Below are 20,320 nucleotides of genomic sequence, written 5' to 3'. Positions count from 1 at the left end.
CACCATTGTTAGCAACCTATTTTCTTGTTTATAAGAAATTGTGCACATTCAAAGATCCCACTGTTTGTTTCCATGCCATCCTTTTCCCCCAGCAACCTCTGAAGTTTGACATCTGCATGTATACAACTGTATGCTGTATGCTTTTAAAGAAGAACATGAATGAGTCATGAGAAGAAAAAGAGCCAACATCCAGGTACAATTACACAAAAGCATAAAAAGCTGTTCCTTCTCCTTGATGCCAATGCACCAGGAAGGGCTCTGGAACTGAATGTCTATTTGGCATGCTTAGCAACAGTTCAAGAGTGATTTGTGATTGCCTTCTGGGATTGCGTGCATGTCTGTGGAACTGTATGCCCCTGAGATTTCCTGTCTGTCTATCATACACATGTTATCCAGCTCCATGGTTGCCACGTTTGTCACAATTAGTCAGTTACTTGTGACTAGTCTGGTCTAGTAGTTGAGGCACTGAGTTAGAAAGTGGGAATGTGAGTTCAAGTCCTGCATCAGCCATAAAAGCTGGCTGGGTGACCATGGGTGAGTTACTCTGTCTCAGGACAGTCCACTTCAGAGTGTTGTTGTTGTTGTGGAAGAAATAGGAAGAGGGTGGAGTATTAAGTATGTTTGCCATCTTCAGTCACTTATAAAGTAATAACGGCCAGATAAAAAGATATTTTAAAACTAATTGATTAATTAATTAAGCTTGAGGAAATTGCGTTGTATAGGGTGGTGCGGTGCCTGAGTTATTTGCAAAAATAATAAAGACAGGATCTAAATGTACAATTTCTCAGGCAGCAGATATTGTGAAATAGCAGCAAGGTATTGTTGGAGAAAGCCATGGTGCCTGCAGAGAGTAAGGGATGACTTTGACTGAAATACGCAATATTATTACTTAACAAGAAGGCTGAAACATTAAGTCCTGGGAAGCAAGATAATATTTTGAAGCATCTCGGGCAAAAGCCTCTCTGATTCATTGGGATAAAAAGGAGAGGGAATCAGATTGGCAAGACCCTTTTATTGTAGCCAATCTCAACAGCTTTCCTGTGGAGTTGATTTTGTGGTGTGGCCTATCTAGTGGGGCTGACAGCACCAGGCCTGAAATGCTTTAGTCACTCTTAAGACAGCCTCAGGCTTCAGCCCTGGGGCTTACTATCTAACTTTTAATGGAAGCTTCAATTGCAGATTCAACTAGCTTTTATTGTGCCATGGAAAGTCCACCATTACTTTCTTTGCTTCTGACCCAGAAGAGGGTTTTGGGCAGGCTTGCAAAATGCTGCTGCCAACCAGCAAACTGTCTTGTTTGGTTCATAATTAAGCTTCAGTATATTATCTCTGCTCCTTTAAACCAGACGTCTTCTGCAAGTGCCACTGCAATGTACCTTCTCGTTTTCTACAGTGTCCTGGCCAGCCAGTCCTTTGTCAGGCAACATTTTTCTATTAATGAACTAGGATGCTTGGTTACAATGGCCTTAAGAAATAAATGAAGATTTTTCTAGAATATTTTGAATAAGAGAGGCATCAGATCTTAGAAGGTGATATACTCAGAACCCTTCCACCAAGAGAATGGAGCGTTGGTTCTTACCTGATACGCCCCTTCTCCGGGCAGGTGGAGACAGCGGTCCTGCATGGGTTAACTCAGTCAGTAACCAATAGAACTGAGTCTACCAAAGTGATGTCATTGTCTCTGTGGGGCATGCTCCCGTTTTTCTTGACGAAGGAGATAAGTAGACTGCTATGCTGTGAACAATTGCTTTTCCATTGTGGGAGGGGGAGTGGTCACCTGTGGGTATTCTCTTAGCCTGATTGGTCCAAAAGACTGAGAGCAAACGCTTAAATACTCCTGGCTTTCCTTTCCTTCCCAGTTCCTCTCAGTCTTTTTGATCCAATCACTGAGAATCTGGTATAGGTAGGAAAATTATTAGATATTTACTTGATTTGGTCTGTTTTGGCTAATTGGGCATTTTAAATTGTTTCCCAACAATCTTAAAATTTGCAGCTGTGGCCCAAAGGGACAGCGTCTGCCCCTAAACGTTGGGGGGGGACCTCTTGGGGGCTCCTGCCTCCCCTCTGAGGGCGCGGAGCCTAGCCCGACTCCCGGGGCTGCGGGGGTGCCGGCTCTAGCCAGCTGCAGCCGCGCCGAGGCTTGTAGGTGCCTTAAAAGCAGCCTTCGGCGCCAAAGGAAAAAAAGTCGGTTTTAAAGCGGCTGGGAAAGCCGCGGATCACTAGAAGCGGCGTTTTTCGCCCGGGTGCGATCCTTTCTACTTGCGTGAAGGGCGAGCGAAGGAGGAGTGCGTGCGGGACTGCCGCGAGGCCCCAGGGTGCCGCCAAGCCGCTGCTGCTGCAGCAGGAGGTTGGAGAAGCCGCGCCATGCGGTTTTAGATTATTTTTGCCGCGTTTGTGTTCCGGTGGCCATTTTGAATTGCGCCACGTGCGCGGGGCCTCTGCAAGCCCTGAGCTCGCCCCAGGCCTACTTGCAGGCGATCGGCCTAGCACAGGCCTTGCTTCTAGGAAGGTCCAGGCTCCGAAAGGGCCTACAGCGGCCTTCTCTACGCGTCCCCTGGACTACTGGACACGTGAGTAAGCGATGGAAAGGGACGCGGGCATTTCCCAGGGCCAGGCCGAGGGCCTGGCAGAAGGGGAACAAGCAAAGGGGGCCGGGGATCCCTCAGGTGCTCCAGGGATGGCCCAGCGACCATCCAGGGCCTCCACCAGGGAGGAGGCAAGGAGACATAGGGCATTGGAAAAGACCTTTGCCAGGGCCGAAAGGCAGGCCAGGTCTGCGGGGCGGGCTTCAGCCAGCAGGTCTCGTTCGCCCATCAGACCTAGATCAATCCAATCCTCTCCCAGGGGATTCAGCCCTTCTTCCCCTTCTGTTTCTCCACCCAGGCCCCGCAGGTATTCTAGGCGGAGGGAGTCTCCCTCTCCTTCCCCTTCTATCTCACCTAGATTAGCAAGGGAGGATGAGGAAGATCCCTTGGAGGGTACTTCCAGGGGACCTGTGTCCTCACGCAGGCTGGCCCCTCAAAGGCCTGGCTCTTCTTATGAAGGGGGGGAGGACCTAGAGCATCTCCCTGAGAACATTAAGAGGCTTATTTCGACTGCTATTACTAGGGGCATTGCACAAAGAGATAGGGGTTCCCTTTCTGCTAGATCCCAGTACAGGGCATCGTCTCCATCTATGGTAAGCGAGGCCTCAGCCCTTGGGGGGGAGAATCCCCAAGGTATGGGGTTCTCTGAGGATGAGGAGACTGCTAGGCCTGAGAATCCTCCCCCCAAGGGGCTTTTTCTCCCGGCCATGTTCAAGATTCTTCTGAGCAAGGCTAGGAAGACCACCAAGGTGGGCACAGGTGATCCTACGGTTCCTCCTCCAAGGGACCCGGATATGGCCATGTTTTCAAACACGGCAACTAACAAGGCTGAAATTCTGGCTCCCCCTTTGTTCATGGAGGTTCTGACCAATCAGTGGTCTCGTCCTTCCAATTTCCCTAACCCCGGGAGCAATGACCGTCGCTTCTATAATGTGGAGCAGACCTTTGCAAGTGCCATTCAGCTACCTTCCATTGACGCCCCGGTGGCCGCCCTGGTATCTTCTTCCCCAGTGGTGTCTGGGGACGCGGCTGATAAGTTGAAGCCCGAGGACAAACGGGCTGAACTTACCTTGCGGAAGAACTTTAACGCCACGGCGTGAGCCATTAAGGCGGCGGCTGCGGCGTCTTATTTCAACCGGGCTACGGTCATGTGGTTACATAAGCTCCAGGATCGCATCCCGATCCAGGACGAACGGTTGCACCAAGATCTGTTCAAGATCGTTGCGGCTGCCGAATTTTCCGCAGACGCGACTTTGGACGCAGTAAAATTCGCGTCCAGCGCCCTGGCCACCTCGGTGACCTCTCGCCATCTCCTGTGGTTGCGTAATTGGCAGATGGATAATAAGGCTAAATGGGATCTGGCGGCCGCCCCGTTCAAGGGCCCCACCCTCTTTGGGGAGGCTCTCGACCCAATTCTTGTCGAAAATAAGGACAAGAAGAAGGTCCTCCCATCCTCTACCAAAAAGTCAGAGAATAGGTCTCATCCTTACCGCAGGCAGTCCTATAGAGCTTCTGAGTTTGATCACCAACAACGCTTTTCTTCTTTCAGGTCGGACAGACAGTTTTCGCGACAGCCCTATCAGGACAGGAATAGGTTCCAGCATCAGTCCCGACGGCCCTTTCGGGGGGGCGGCGGTCACCCGTACCATAGGGGGAAGTGACTCGAACCCGAGTCGTCCCATAGGCGGCCGCCTGTCCCTCTACGCGGATCGTTGGGACGACATCACGTCAGACACATGGGTGAGGTCCACAGTTCGCCAAGGTCTCAGGTTAGAATTTCTCTCCACACCCCTGAACTCCTTCAGATCGTTCCCTCCGTCTCGGAGCCTGGAGCGCCGCCGCCTGATGGAGCAGGCAATCAAACATCTCCTAGACATTCAGGCGGTGGAGTTAGTTCCCCGTTTGGAGAGGGGGCTGGGCCACTACTCCAACCTGTTCATGGTGCCGAAGAGTTCGGGGGGTTGGCGAGCAATTCTGGACCTCAAACGTCTGAACCGTTTCCTAGTGTACAGACGATTCAAAATGTCATCACTCAAGTCTATTCTTCAGGGCATCAGGAAGGGGGATTTCCTGGCATCGGTAGACCTCACAGAGGCCTACCTTCACATCCCGATCTTCCCTTCTCACCGCAGGTTCTTACGGTTCTCGTACGGGAACCAACATTATTAGTACAGGGCTCTTCCGTTTGGCCTGGCCTCGGCCCCCCGCACCTTTACGAAGGTGCTGGCAGCTCTGGCAGCGCATCTTCGGGCTGTGCCAGTGAGACTACAATGTTACCTGGACGACGTCTTGGTCCAGGCGGGATCCCTTCCGCGGGCGATCTCAGATCTCCAGCTCACTATCCGGACTCTCCAGTCCCCGGGGTTCTCGGTAAACTTCCCCAAGAGCCATCTGTCTCCCTCCACTTGCATCCTTCATCTGGGGACGGTGATAGACTCGGAGGAGGGGGTGGTGCGTCTGTCTCAGGACCTTCAGGACGGGTTGCGCCAGCTGGCGGAAAAGGTCCGCGTAAGTCGGTCCATTTCTGTCCTCTCGTTATCACAGCTGCTGGGCAAGATGGTGTCGTGCATTGGGATAGTTCCGTGGGCCAGGCTCCATCTCCGTCCTCTGCAGTGGGAGCTCATTCCGCTCCAGAGGGACCGGATGAGCAACTCGCTCCGTACCCTTCGTCTTCCGGCGGGGGTGCGCGCTTCCCTTCGGTGGTGGACGTCTCCGGTCATTCAGAAGGGCTGCTCCTTCTGGGAGCTGGACAGAGTGACAGTCACCACGGACGCGAGCTTGTTCGGGTGGGGAGCTCTGGTGGGTTCCCGCCTGGCTCAGGGCAGGTGGACCCAGACAGACCTCCGCCACAACATAAATTGGTTAGAACTAAAGGCGGCCAGGCTCGCTCTCCAACACTTCCGGTCCTCGGTGGAGGGCCGGCACGTGCTCCTTCTGACGGACAATGTGGCCACCAAGGCCCACATCAACCGGCAGGGGGCGACGCGGTCTCGAGCACTCTGGCTGGAGGCTCTGAGGCTGGGCGCCTGGGGAGAGAAACACCTCTTGTCCTTGGTCTCGGAACACATCTCCGGCCTCTCGAACCATCAGGCGGATTGGCTGAGTCGAGCCACTCTGGACAATGGCGAGTGGCAGATCCATCCGGACCTGTTCCGGAGGATTTGCCAGTGGTTTGGCGCGCCCCTGGTGGATCTCTTCGCGTCTCCGACGAACGCACATCTGCCCCGGTTCTTCACTCGCTTTCAGTCCCGGGGGGCGGAGGGGACGGACGCTCTCAGGAGCAGGTGGCCGGCGGGTCTCCTGTACGCCTTTCCCCCTATTCCGCTCATCCCGGGGGTTATCAGGAAGGTGGTGGCGGAGAAAGCTCTGGTCATAGTGGTGGCCCCCTTTTGGCCCAGGCAGCCTTGGTTTGCGGATCTCACCCAGCTATCGGTGGCTCCTCCATGGAGGATTCCACGAGAGGAGGTGGTCTTGCACCAGGGGGTCCTGATCCATCCGGAGCCCCGGTGGCTTCATCTAACCGCATGGTTGTTGAACGGGGATTGCTGAGGGCGGCTCAGCTGTCCTCGGGGGTCATCCGCACCATTGAGGCTTCTAGGCGTCCGTCCACAAATCGTATCTACAACTCGACTTGGGATGCGTTCGTGAGGTGGTGCTCCCATAATCAGGTCTCCCCGACTAGAGCCACCATTCCTAATGTTTTAGATTTCTTGCAGAAGGGCTTAGAGAGCGGTCTGTCTCACAACACCTTGCGGCGCCAAGTGGCTGCTCTATCGTCAGTTCTGGGGGGAGTGGGTTCCTCCTCGCTAGCTCATCTTCCCCTAATCAAGAGGTTTCTCAAGGGGGGCGGCTAATCTCCAGCCTCCCCCTATCCACAGGTTCCCCACGTGGGACCTGCCCCTGGTCCTCAAAGCCTTAACGGGGCCCCCGTTCGAGCCGCTTAGGTCGGTTCACCTCAGGTTCTTGTCCCTTAAGGTTGTCTTTCTTATGGCGATTACGTCCGCCTGGCGTATCTTGGAGCTGGGCGCTTTATCATCCAAAGATGACCTCTGTCACTTTCATTCGGATAAGGTGGTGCTTCGGCTTGACCCCACCTTTCTTCCGAAAGTTAACACTCTGTTTCACAGGGCCCAGGAGATTGTTCTGCCGGACTTTTGCCCGGGTCCGTCTTCGGATAGGGAACGGCTCTGGCATCGTCTTGATGTTCGTCGAGCCTTGCGCATTTACCTCCGGCGGACGGCTGAGTTCCGCAGGTCAGAGGCCTTATTCGTGTCCTTTCAACCCAGGACCTTGGGCGCTAGGGTGTCTTCTGCCACTATTGGCCGTTGGCTGCGTCAGGCCATCCAAGAGGCCTATGCGGCGGCAGGGCGTCCTGTTCCCTCGGGGATAACGGCCCACTCCACTAGAAGTGCCGCGACTACGGTGGCGTGGGCCACTAGGGCCCCCCTTGAGGACATTTGCTGGGCCGCCACTTGGGCGTCCCCGACTCCGTTTATCAGGCATTATTGTCTGGATTTGTTCGCTTCGGCGGATGCTGCCTTTGGGAGAAGAGTGTTACAGAGGGTGGTAGCAGACACTCCCCTTGGGCCATAGTTGTTGGTTAAGTATCCCTCCCTTGGGACTGGGCTTTGGTATGTCCCACAGGTGACCACTCCCCCTCCCACAATGGAAAAAGAACGTTGGTCTTACCTGAACGTGTCTTTTCATTGTGGTAGGGGGAGTGGTAACGACCCACCTTGTTTGAGGTTGAGACCAAGGGGAGCCCGGGGTCCCCCCGGGGAGGGAGGTTGTGTTGTTTATGTTTATTGTTTCAGTTCGACTATTCGCCTTCGAGGAACTGGGAAGGAAAGGAAAGCCAGGAGTATTTAAGCGTTTGCTCTCAGTCTTTTGGACCAATCAGGCTAAGAGAATACCCACAGGTGACCACTCCCCCTACCACAATGAAAAGACACGTTCAGGTAAGACCAATGTTCTTTTCCTTTTGGTGACTACACAACATGCTCCCAGATCCTCCCTGCGAGGTAAGCCAGGACCCTAAGGGTGGGAATGACCGCTGTCTCCACTTGCCCGGAGAAGGGGCATATCAGGTAAGAACCAATGCCCCATTCTCCCAAGTTGGTGGAGACAGCGGTCATGCATGGGACGTACCAAAGCTGGCGTGTCCCCGGGAGGACATGAAGCTGGCCTAAGAGCTGGAAGAAGGAAGAACCTGTTGGAGGACCCGCCTTCTGAAGGCTGCATCTGCCGTGCATATCTGTCCACCTTGTAATGTCATATAAATGAATTAGGGGTACACCAGGTAGCTGCCTTGCAGATTTCCTCCACCGAGGCCTTCCGCGCCCATGCTGCTGTCATAGCCGCACTTCACGTGGAGTGAGCTGTAATGTTAGGTGGAGGAGTGAGATAGTGCGTTCTGTAAGCTTGAGCAATGGCTGACCTGATCCATCGTCCAATCATGGTTGGAGAAGCTTTCAGCCCCTTGTTGGTAGGGTGGAAGGACACGAAGAGGGCTTCATTGCATCTGAAGACTGCCATCTTGGCAATGTAAATCTTTAACGCCCATCTGACATCTAGTTTGTGCCATTTGTGCTCCAGCCTGTGAGACGGAGCAGGACAAAAGTTTGGAAGAATGAGGTCTAGCGAGCGATGGAATAATGAGTTCACTTTCGGGAGAAAGGTAGGATCGATGTGAAGTACCACCCGGTCTGGCTGAAACACACACAAGTCCGATTGGATAGAAAGGGCCGCCAACTCTGAAACCCTCCATGCTGATGTTATGGCCACCAGAAAGGCCATCTGAGGTGATGTACGGTTGCCGACCTGAGAGGTTCAAAGGGCGGGTCAGTAAGGAAGTCCAGGACTGTGGTCAGCTCCCAGGAGGGAAAATGGTGAATGACAGGAGGGCAGAGATTGGATGCCCCCTTAATGAATCTGTGGACGTGAGGGTGCAGTGAGAGGGGCTCATCATGGTGAAGAGATAGAACCGAAGAGAGAGTCGACACCTGCCACCGTAAGGTGTTCAGTAATAGTCCCTTATCAAGAACTTGTTGCAGAAAGTCCAGAAGCTGGGACACTGAAGCCTTCAGAGGGTCTACCCCTCGGCCCGGCACCAAGCTACGAAGGTCTGCCATGTAGATTTGTAGATCCTATTCGTAGCTGGGTGGCGGGAGGCCTGAATAGTATTGATTACAGTCTCGGAAAGATTATCTGCCCTCAGGACCGCCCACTCAGCGGTGTAGGTGTAGCCAGCGCAGGTCAGGGTGGTGGAGGGAGCCCTGTTGAAGGAGGGATCGAATCATTGGAAGAAACCCTGAGGTTCCACAGACAGATTGATCAGGTCTGCGTACCATGGTCAGTGTGGCCAATTGGGTGCGATTAGGATGAGCTCGGCCTCTTCCTCTATCACCTTCCGAATTACCCTCTGAATCAGAGGGAAGGGAGGGAATGCGTACAGGAGACCGCAAGGTCACCTGCACCTTAGGGCACCCATCCCTTCCTCACCTGGTGTAGTGTATCGAGACAGGTACCTGGGCAGCTGGTGCTTGGATGCAGTTGTGAAGAGATCCTGGATTGGAGTCCTGTACCTGGACGACAGCTGAAGGAATATGTGGCAATTCAGGATCCACTCCGCCAGGTCGATCATTGTGTGGCTCAGCCAGTCTGCTGTGGCGTTGTCTGAGCCTGAGATGTGCTGGGCATGTAGAGAAAGAAGGTTGGCTTCCACCCAAGTCCCTAGATGAAAGGCACACTCCATGAGAGGCACCGCTCTTGTCCCCCCCTGGCGATTGACATGCACCTTGGCCGTAGTGTTGTCCATCCGGATCAGCACGTGGGTGTTGCGAAGGGAGTTCTGGAAATGGAGGACGGCCAGGTGGATGGCCTTTAACTCCAGCCAATTCATACTGTGGAATAAGTCGGAATTGGTCCAAAGACCCTGGGCTACTTGACTCTCCAGGTGAGCTCCCCAACCCATTAGACTCACGTGCGTCGTTACCACGAGACATGGAGGTTCCCTTGAAAAGAGATGCCTGAGCTATGGCTGGGGAGATCCACCAGTCCAGAGAGCGCAGAACCTCTGGAGTCAGGCTGACTTTCACTAGGGAACAGCTGCTGTTGGTCTTCTGAAATGGCAGAAGAAACCACCGGAGGCAGCGGCTGTGAAGACCATCTTCCCCAGCCGTTGAGAAAGCTGAAGAAGAGGGACCTGTTGCCTCCTTCGTAACCTCCCTGGCTAACTCCCTGAGACTGCTCTGGCAGTCGTGAGAAAGGAAGACTTTCCCTTGAGAGGAGTCTATGAGGGCTCCGAGGTGCACCAGGCGAGACGTGGGGATGAAGTGACTTTTCTCCCGATTGATGGAGAACCCCACGTCTTGAAACACCTGAAGGGTGTCCTGGAGATCCCTGAGGGCCTGGGGGCGAGATCTGGACAACAAAAGAATGTCGTCCAGGTGGCAGAATATCCGGATGGGCATAGCCCACAGATGGGCGGCTACGACTGAAAGAACCTTCATGAAAACCCTCGGGGCTGAGGACAGCCTGAAGGGAAGGGCCCGATATTGGAAGTGGTGGCCCGCATGAACAAAGCAGAGAAACCGTCTGTGACGCCTGTGTATGGGCACATGGAGGTAGGCCTCTGTGAGATCCACTGATGTTAGGAGATCGTGTCTGCGAACACTCTCCAGAATTGAGAGGAGAGAGTGCATTTTGAATCTCCTGTACCTGATGAATTGATTTAGAAATTTTAAATCAAGGATGGCCCTCCAGCCCACCGAAGACTTTGGCACGATAAAGAGACGAGAGTAAAAACCTCGCCCCTCCTGGCCTGAAGGCACAGGTTGAATGGCCCAAATGTGGAGCAGATGGTGAACGGCCTGCTCTACCAGGAGCCTTTTTTGAGGGTCCCTGGAGATTGGACACGTGACAAAGTGGTTCGGAGGGCTGGAGCGCAAATCCAGGAGAAGGCCAAATCTGATTGTGGATCTGACCCACAAAGACTGACTGTTGATTGGAGGTGCAGGGTAGGTCATTTAACGAAGAAGCTGAGAGATCACCATCCCTGCGCCTGGAGCTGGAGGAAGAAACAGACTGTGAGAAGCAGAATGATTAGAAGACCTGTGTTTAAGGCCAGCAGCAATACCACATTCAATGGCCTCAGAGATCATATCAGCCATGCCTGGCGAGTAAGAGCGGTGACGGCGGGGGAGGGAGAAATGTCTTCCTGGTAGTGGGGATCCTCATCAGGGGTAATGCTCCTGCCACCATCAGAATCTTCCCCACTATTGGCCAAAGCCTCTGTGCCCCTAGCATCCTCGGGCTGCAGGATTGAGGCAGCAGGGGAGATGTCATCCTCTGAATCAGATGATAAGTCAGGAGGAGGGCTTGAATGGACAGGCCTCTGGGCCTGAAAAATGCGAAGCTCAGTGTGCATAGTCTTGGACTTGGCCTTCTTAGCCGGAGCCTGCGGGGCCCTGTCCTCCTCACAAGGGGGAGGATCCTCCACACACCCCTGGTTAGGTCTTGGATCCTTGGGAGGGACCTCAATGGTCTCCTCTGGAGCAGGCCTGCACCTGCGGCCCCTAGGAGCAGGGGGCTCGATGGTAGGGGCTGGATTCGCGGAGACTGGAGGCAGTTGAGGCCCAGGGATAGGAGAGGAGGCCATAGCCAGTACTCACAGTTTCTTGCTCTTCAAAATGGCCGCCGGACAATTTTCGCGCCCAAACAAAATGGCTGTTGAGGCTAAAGAGCCTATGGGCTGGTGCCATGAGGTAGCCGAGGCAGCGATGCAAGCGTGGGCACTGAAGAATCTGCGGCAAGGCTGTGGGGCCAAGGCCGAAGCCACAGAAGGACAGTGGAGGCCGGTATGGCTGACAAGGTGCGGCAGCAGCGGTGGCATTTTCCAGCAATGCGGCGGCTCCGTGCGGCTTCTAAGGGCTCCGTGCGGCTTTCGGGGGCTTCTGGTGGCAGCGGCTGCAGTTAGCGGAGCAGGCGGCAAGGCAGGGACCTGGATTCCTTTGCTGAGGAGGAAAAGGCAAGCAAAGCCTCCCCAGTCTATTGCTGACAGTGCAGCTGCTCTGAAAAGCCTCGGAAGCCCGAAGGCAATTCAAGGCAAGCCTCGAAGGAACAAGGCAATACTCTCTAGCCTTCAGAAGTATTGAGAGCTCTTTTTTTTTGAACTCCAGCCGAAAGCCCAGTTCAGAAAACCAAATCAGAATAAGTAATTTGTTGTTGTTTTAGAGAAGTCCAATTAAATGCAATTAACACGAAAAACGTAGTCAATATCAAATTTAGTTGAGGAGAAGTGATTAGCACAGCCAGTTCTAATCGAACTGAGCCTAAAAAAGCGGGAGCATGCTCCACAGGGACGATGATATCACTTTGGTAGACTCAGTTCTATTGGTTACTGGCTGACTTAACCCATGCATGACCGCTGTCTCCACCAACTTGGGAGAAAGAGGTGGTGATTCAGTTAAATTATGTGAAAATATGCAAGAACAAAGTAAGCAAGCTTATAAAAAGGTAATCTCAGAAAGTTGACAATAAAATTCTTTGGATACTACATGCTATTGCATCTATTTTATTACCACAGATATTGTAGATTCTCTGGTATTCTCTACATCTGAGAAATCAAAATATTGTGGGTACCGTATAGCAATCTATGAAAGGCAAACCGATACATAAGGCGACAAACAGAAATTCATCTTTAGATTCAAACTGGGATAGAAAAAGAGTCCTGGATCTGAAAAGTCTACTTTCACTGGAATTAAGGGGAACCAGACGTAATTATCGATGCCACGTAAACATTGTACTGCAGTTGCTAAAATGTCTCTTTTAAGTTGCGCAAGCAGGAGTCTACATCATGGGAAGGAATAGTTCCACTCTAGCTTGCTGATCAAACCTTGCATGGAATACTTTGATTGGTTTTGAATACTGCTGATCAAGAAGGATTGTAACAAATAGGAGAAAAAGGACTATCAAGATGGTGATGTCTCCAGACATAGGCTTAGTGAGGATCAGTTAAAGGATGTGAGTATTTTTAATTTACAGAAAAGATGCATGAGGGGAAAGACAATTTTCCAAATAACTGAAGATTTGCTATATAGAAGAATTGGACTGGTTCTATGTTGCTTCGGAAAGCAAGTTCAGAATCAGTGGATCAAAACTATAAGAAAAGAGGTTTGAGCTAAACACTAGGAGCAAATCATCAGCCAAAGAAATAGTGAATACTCCTTTTCTGGAGATCTTTAAACAACGGCTAGAAGGTCATTTCTTTGGTATTCGCTAATGGATCTTGCACTGAGTAGGGTGTTAGATTTAGATTTCCTCTAAGACAGGGGTGTCCAAACTTGGGAACTTTAAGACTTGTGGACTTCAACTCCCAGAATTGCTCAAAATGCTCTAAGATCTTTTCCAACTCCTACACAACTATGAAATGTACTTGTAGCTGGTAGAGAGTTTTGTGCAACAACCGATTTGAGGGTCCTTGGTGCTCTCTGAGCTTGCTTGCTTTTCTTGCAGACTTTTATTATCCAAACTAGGTAACATCATCTGTGCTGATGATGTTACCTCGTTTGGGTAATGAAACATCTTCAAGAAAACAAGCAAGCTCAGAGACCACCAAGGACCCCACATTTCAACCTGAAATGACAAACATTCTCCTTTATTGAAACAATCCATTTACCATCCAACATGTACTATTCCCTTTATCTGAATCTGATCTCCTTTGTAATGGTGTTTCTACAATTTCTCTTGTTCCGAGGTCCCTGCAACTTTTCAGTGAGCTTTGCATTTGTGCATAGAACATGAACGACTATTTCAACTCTGACATAAAAAATATTTTTTACTTATTTATTTTAGGCAACCCATTTCCTAAACTCTGAGTGTTACTATACTAATACTTCCATTAAATATGACCCCTTAATAAAGCTAGTTAATTTCTGATTCCCAATGTTTAACCAATTTGCCTTTTATCTAAGAGAAAATGCAGTAATAAATAAAACATTAGGTGTACATTTGTGTTAATTTTAATATTTGAGGGCAAATGCAGTAATAAATAAAACATTAGGTGTACATTTGTGTTAATTTTAATATTTGAGGGCAAATGCAGTAATAAATAAAACATTAGGTGTACATTTGTGTTAATTTTAATATTTGAGGGCAAAGCGTTCGACTCATTGCAACTAATCAGGAATATTTGATAAGAGAGATAGTATATTGTATGCCTTCTTTATACCTGCGATTACTTTTAAAATAAATCATTATGTTTCATTATTTGCCAAAAAAATAGAAAGGAATAAACCAATGTCACCCATTTTTTAAAGAGGAGGTGTGCTAAGACAATATGGGTCCCTGCTATGGATAAATTTATATCTCGTTGTTCCAACAAATGTGAAGTCTGTTGCAATATAGAGACATAAGATTATTTCAGAAAAAAAAACTTTTATTTGAAGCGCACAATCCTGTCTTCTTGGAACAGCATCTTAGGGCAGTGATGACGAACCTTTTAGACAGTGAGTGCCCAAACTGTGCATGCATGCACACCCAAATTAAAAAATGTACGCATGCATGTGCGGACATGCATGCGCATGTGCAGATATGCGCGCGCACGTGCAGCAGTGATGCAAAGACCAGTTGGCTGGCGGGAGCTGGGACATCTGAACACCGGCAGGGCGGCAAGAGGTAAGATCTTTTTCATTCGTGAGCTTTTGTTTTGTCGTTTGCGTGGAAACAGAAGCTCACAAAAGAAATACCACAGAGATCTGACGACAGCGCACATGACAGCAGAGAAGGCTCTGCATGCCCTGGTACACGTGACATAGGTTCGCCATCACGGTCCTAGGGGTGTAGAATTAGATGCAATCCTATTGAAATATAAAAGGAGATATCCAGTCTTGGAGACAGAACCCAGGCTACGATTTCTTCTCCATCAAGGGTCACTGACTTCCCAGGTTTTCATAGAGTTGTGTCAGCAGAGAAGAACAGGCCAGAATTGAGGATCTGATGGATCCCCAAAACCTTTCATGCCTTGTCTTGTTGTGTATGCCTGAAACATTAAATTCAGCTCAAAAACTAATTCAGAAATATTTCTACATGCAATCTGACATAATTTTGCTTTAAATAAAAACCAAACCAAACCAGAAGGTTTACTATTTTTCCCTTGATAGGAGTACTGCATAAGTTTTATCAGTGTGTTCTTTCTTCAGAATACAGGTAGTCCTTGACTTACAGTCATTCAAAGTTACAACGACAATGAAAAGAGTGACTCACAGCCATCTTCGCTCTTTGTCGCAAAGTTCCCAAAGTCATGTGATCGAAATTCATGCACTTGACAATGAATATGTATTTACAATGGTTGCAACATCCCAGGGTCTTATGATTGCCATTAGTGACTGTCCCAGCAGACTTCCAACAAACAAAGTCAATGGGAGACGCTGGATTCGCTTAATGACTGCATGGTTTGCTTAACAATTTTGGCAAGAAAAGTCATAAAATGGCTGTGATTCACTTAACAATGGCACTGCTTAGCAATGGATGTTCTGTTGCCAACTGTGGTCATTAGTGGAGGACTATGTGTACTCACCTAATTTGGATTATTTTGCAATAATAAAATATGAACATGAGGCAAAATGAATAAGCAAACAATACAAGATAAATAGCCAAGGACAATGATTTAAGATAAAGAATTAACTAGAAAATACTTAAATAAGAACTGTAATTAACACACTGACAAGATCAATATGGCAAAATAAGTTTTTTTTTAAAAAGACACATCTTTCTAGCTCACATGGTATGTGCAGTAAGATGACATAAATGTAACAAGGTGAATAGAACTTAACATAAAATAAATGTTAAGTTCTATTCACCTTGTGAGAATTCTAACACTTCTGGTCACATGAAGATACCTCCCTAAAGCCTGGAGCAGAATGTATACATTTTGGTTCTATGATGGATTAAGCAGGAAAAACAGGTCAGGTTAATTTTTCCTAGGATTAGAAAGTTCAACATACCAGTTTTTAAAATATAAACTGGAAACATATTAAAGGCAGTGTGGTACAATGAAGGCAGAACACTACGTTTGCCAGTTCAATTTTGTGCTGATGCTGATGCAAACTGCAGTGAAGGAAAATGGTGGACCAACTCTATTTATACCAGAAACTTGTGGTGCATAGTTGTTTCAGCCTAGAAACAACCTAAAGGTGAAAGAATTGTTGGCCTAATGCTTTTTTGTTCATCTAATAATTCATGGAACATAAGTGAATTAAAACATACTGACTATTCCACTTCTACCACCTCATGAGCATAACTGTATCAAGATCCATAAACTCTAATGAAGCTGGTAGTTGAACAACCTGATTAAGTCACCTGAACAACTTCAGGTGATGGAGGAAGAGGAGGAGATTTTAATTCCATTCATCGTCCATGATCGAGGTGTGTATTTTGGCCCCACTACTGCACGCAACAAGTGCAGGCATAAAAGAAAAAGAGAGAGAACAAGAAAAGGGGAGGAGGAAGAGAAGAGAGGGGCGGGTTTTAGAGCCGCCTTGTTACTCTCCTAGGGTGAGGGAGATCTGGAGGGAGAGAGAAAGCCGGCTGCCGATTCGCGACTCTTGCTTCATTTTACGCCGGGAAATACGAAGCAGGAGAAAGGGGTAGAGCCGAGAACACCCCCCGCCCGCAAACTCCCCTGCAGAGAGGCAGGCTCCAGCCCACGCTCCTGCTGCTTTCAGTGCCTGCCTCCCCCGCTGTCATGAGCATCCATAAAGGAGGATCCCGCCTGCAGCAGCAACAGCCTGGCGAATAGAGAGCATACGAGACGCCCGGAGTGGGAAAGGCGAGGGAGACGGGGCTGCAGTGTGGCGGCGGCGGGGAGATCCGGCTTGCAAACGGAGCTCCCCTCATCGACTCCGGGAAACCCTACTCGATTGAGGGCGCACGCCTCTCTGCGCTAAGGACAGAAGCGGCGGCGGCGGCGAATCCTGGCAAAGAGATTAGCCAGCTCGGCACTGCTGAGGTGGTCAAGGGAAGAGAAGTCGCCTCCCTACCCTTTCTACTTCTTCGTTTAGTCGGGGTGGGGGGTGTCAGACAGAACAGGTCCCTCGAATTGCCCCCGTTGTGAGAAGGTTTATTCTGCTCCTTAATCCTTTTCCACGTCTAGTAAAATTGTCTAAAGCTGCGCCTCCCCTTTGGTTCCCCGTTCTTGCCCTTTAGCCAACATCGGGTATAGCCATGACTGTTTGACCACGCATCTTCCCATCATCTCCCTCCAGAACGCCAAGTGGGCACCCCTGATCTCCCATTTTGGCCTAGGTTGAGAAGGGCGCATTGGATCAACCCTCGTCCTGGGGCCCTGCTGCGCCCTTGGGTGCCCCCGCAGTGGCCGGTGGGATGAAGCCTTTGGAGAAATTCCTGAAGAAGCAGGGCTCTCACTTGGCCGCCCGGGCTGTTCCTGGTTCCGGGGGGCAGTTATCTCGCAGGCAAAGCGTCTCCAAAATCCTCCTGCCTGGATTTCTTAAGGAGCCCCCTGAAGATCTGACGGAAGGAGGCACGGAAACCACGGGCGATGGCCGCTGGCTGGAGCTGCGGCCCCCCGATTCCTCTCTGCGCTCCCCAACATCCTTCTCGTCGGAGGAGCTTTCCCCAGGAGGTGGCGGAGGAGGCGAAACCCAGCTCAGTCCCGAGTCGGTGCCTACTTGCTGCTGGGTCCCGTTGGCAGAACCGGAAAGCCCCGATCGCTTAGTGGGGAGGGTGCTGGAGAGTCTGGGAGGGGACTCGACAGCCCCTCATGGACATGGCTGTGGAGCCGGTAAGGGATCCACGTGTGGGGTTTGGGGTGAAGATTGTGACTGCCGCCAGGGTGGGAGGGGGGACAATAGTTGCAAGACGGGGAGGAGGGGCTACTGATCGGACAAGAGCAAAGGGTATTAAAAGGTTATGGACAGGGTTGGGGGCTCATGGTGGGAGTCTTAGCTAGATCAGCTTCCTTCAATTGCAAGTAGGAAACAGTTTGGAATGTTAGGGGTTGCTAGTCCCAGTACACATAACATCATAGGGAAGGGAGTGGGAGAGTGTCTCTGTGTATGTGCAAAGTATTTTGTCTTTAATAACAGCAGCATACCCTTCCTAATATCTAAAATTGAATCTAGCCCTTTCAAAGCTTTGATTTCAAGGTCATGTTTTTCTGGATGCTCCTCCCTTTCTTAATTCTATTGGGGAGAATATGTTTGGGGAGAGGAATCAGGAATATAATGGTGTCCTCCCCCCTTTCAAAATGTTCCTTTGGGTTATTTGATTTCCATCTTTTCTCTTTAGTTAGTGGGACTGACTCTCCCCCAGTTAGTGGGAAGCAATGATATGGAGAAATAGGTCTCCCATGATAGTGGAAATTACTTGGGAAGCAGCAGAAGAACAGATTAGGAAAAGAAAGAAGGTGTCTGTCACCTTCACCTTGTTCATACCTAGATAGTGACAAACATAGGAAGCACCATACAGGTAACATTTTTCTAATGCTGGCACTAAGTAGGGAAGATATACTTATGATGGGGTATTGGTCATTGTATTGTTGGAGCTAAAAAGAAGATTGCTTGCTTGCTCTTGGTGTGGCCTGCCTTCGTGTGTGGACTGCCCAGATCTGAGGGTGAGGTCAGATCAACCTTCCAGGGAACTGTGAAGGAAAAAGAAAACCAAACTTTTTAATACCTTTTGCATGTAACAGGATGAATGTGAGCTGTAAGGGTTTTAAAGAGAGAGATCAGTTTGGGGCTGTGGCAGCAATCATTTTCAAATGCTGAATGCATCCTTGCCCAATCTGTGTGCATTGGATATATTGGTATACAAAACCCATCACTTCTCTCAGCACCCTCATCAGAATACATCTCATACATGCCAGGCTGTGCAAAGTCTGGCTTAGTATGAGATATTGGAAGATGTCGAGTATGAGCTCTAAATCAAAGACACCCAATTTGAATCTCAGCTCAGTTGCAAGTGCAAAATATGTTCCTGTCTCAGTTATACTATCGTAGAAGCAAAGATCCTGTGATTTTTCTTGCAGTTTTGTAAGAATAATTGTTGGAAGATGTGGGAAGGACTTTGAACTCCCTAGCAAATGTGCCATATAAATAATCGCTTTTTGTAGGTTGAAAACTATTTTTAGTAGCTCTCTGTGCAATAACTTCTTGCATTATAAAACTTAGTCTTTCATTGTGGGCTTCAAAAAGAGCGACTTGACTGGTTACATGTGATGCCTAGATATTATTTAACCTATTATCAATCAGAAAACTGCATATGGAAGATGAAAGATCCTAAGTTTAGGGATTTTCTCCTCCAGGCTATCAACCTAATGTGAACATGTAAGTGGATGACTAATGCAAACTTAAAATTAGTAAGAGTTTGTACGTTTGCAATATTATTTCAGTTGTGGTTTGATAAATGAGGAGCTGTGGTGTGATACTCACAAAAAAGAGGCAAGTCTTTGGTTGCACAGGTGTGGCTGCCATCTTGACATTATTTTACCCTCTCTGCAGACATAACTAGGATCAATGGAGGTGGGGGAATGGGTAGGAGTCAGTTTTGGAACAGGAATACAAACCAGGCTGGTTCATATCTGCTTATATACTAAGTGATTCCTTTGCCCTTGATAGCTGGCTACTGAATGTGTAAACTGACTGCATTAAAAAAAATCAGAATGATGAAAAGTTCTCTTGAACTATATCTTTAATGGTTCACTCACATACAGTGGTTGGTGCTGGATAGGCAATCATCTAAAGATGCGCAGTTATATGAAAGGCAGGATATAAATCTAATGAATAAATGAAGTGAAATGTGATGATATACTATGGGGTTAAAAAATTACAGATTAAAGTAGTGGCAAAAGGCCTTTTTTGTTTTTCAAATACAGTACCTATCTCTCAATTAGTAGACTCACCCCTTTTATTAATCCACAATTTCCTTCTAGTTTGTTGAATAAAAGATAACTAAGTGGGTTCAGGCATGTTGAATCATAAATTATGCTTTATAAATCGCTTTTTGTAACAAAAATCATATTGTGGAATTAAAACTGGAAAGGATTTCTAACTTAAATGTGCAGGTAGTCCTCGAGTTACAACCACAACGGAGCCCAGATTTTTCATTTTACATTGCTAAATGAAACATTCATTAAGTGAGTTTGCCCCATTTTATGACTTTTCTTGCCACAGTTGTTAAGTGAATCATTGCATTTGTTAAGTTAGCAACATAGCTGTTAAGTGAACCTGGCTTCCCCATTGACTTTGCTTATCAGGTTACAAAAGGGGATCATAATCCCGGGACACAGCAATTGTCATAAATATGAGTCAGTTGCCAAGCGTCTGAATTTTTAACATGTGACCATGGGGATGCTGCAATGGTTGTATGTGAAAAATGGTCATAAGTCCCTTTTTTTCAGTGCCGTTCAAACAGTCACTAAATGAACTGTTTTAACTCGAGGACTCTCTCTGTATTACTAATTTATTTTCAAAAAAGCTTGCAGTCAATCTACTTCCTTGTATATGATTCAATACGTTGTATGGGAAAGTGTTCTTATTTCAAGTCAGCACTTGAAAGTAGCAGGGGTGGAGTCTATTTTTGGGAAGGCCCTGAGTACCCTTGCCAAGTCTCTAGTGCTACCTATACAACCATTAAATATACATAGGTTTTTGAACCTCCCTCCCTGTCTTGCTCTGTGGGCTTGAATACTATTTTGAATGTGTAGGAATGCAGAAAAG

General features: G+C 48.8%; 1 protein-coding gene across 2 annotated transcripts in view; it reads left to right on the top strand.

The window, feature by feature from the left end:
- Positions 1-16,125: 16,125 nt before the first annotated feature.
- The window catches only part of RAPGEFL1 (Rap guanine nucleotide exchange factor like 1), a 75,098-nt gene continuing 70,903 nt past the window's right edge, over positions 16,126-20,320 (top strand). For both annotated transcript variants that reach the window (XM_081971181.1, XM_081971182.1), the window contains exon 1: positions 16,126-17,385. In XM_081971181.1, the coding sequence (XP_081827307.1) occupies positions 16,968-17,385 (418 nt within the window). In that variant the 5' untranslated portion in view covers positions 16,126-16,967. The remainder of the gene's footprint in view (positions 17,386-20,320) is intronic.

This window comes from Natrix helvetica, assembly GCF_964273705.1.
Source record: "Natrix helvetica genome assembly, chromosome: Z".
In the NCBI taxonomy this organism is placed as follows: Eukaryota; Metazoa; Chordata; class Lepidosauria; order Squamata; family Natricidae; genus Natrix; species Natrix helvetica.
This window is presented reverse-complemented; position numbering and strand designations above follow the sequence as displayed.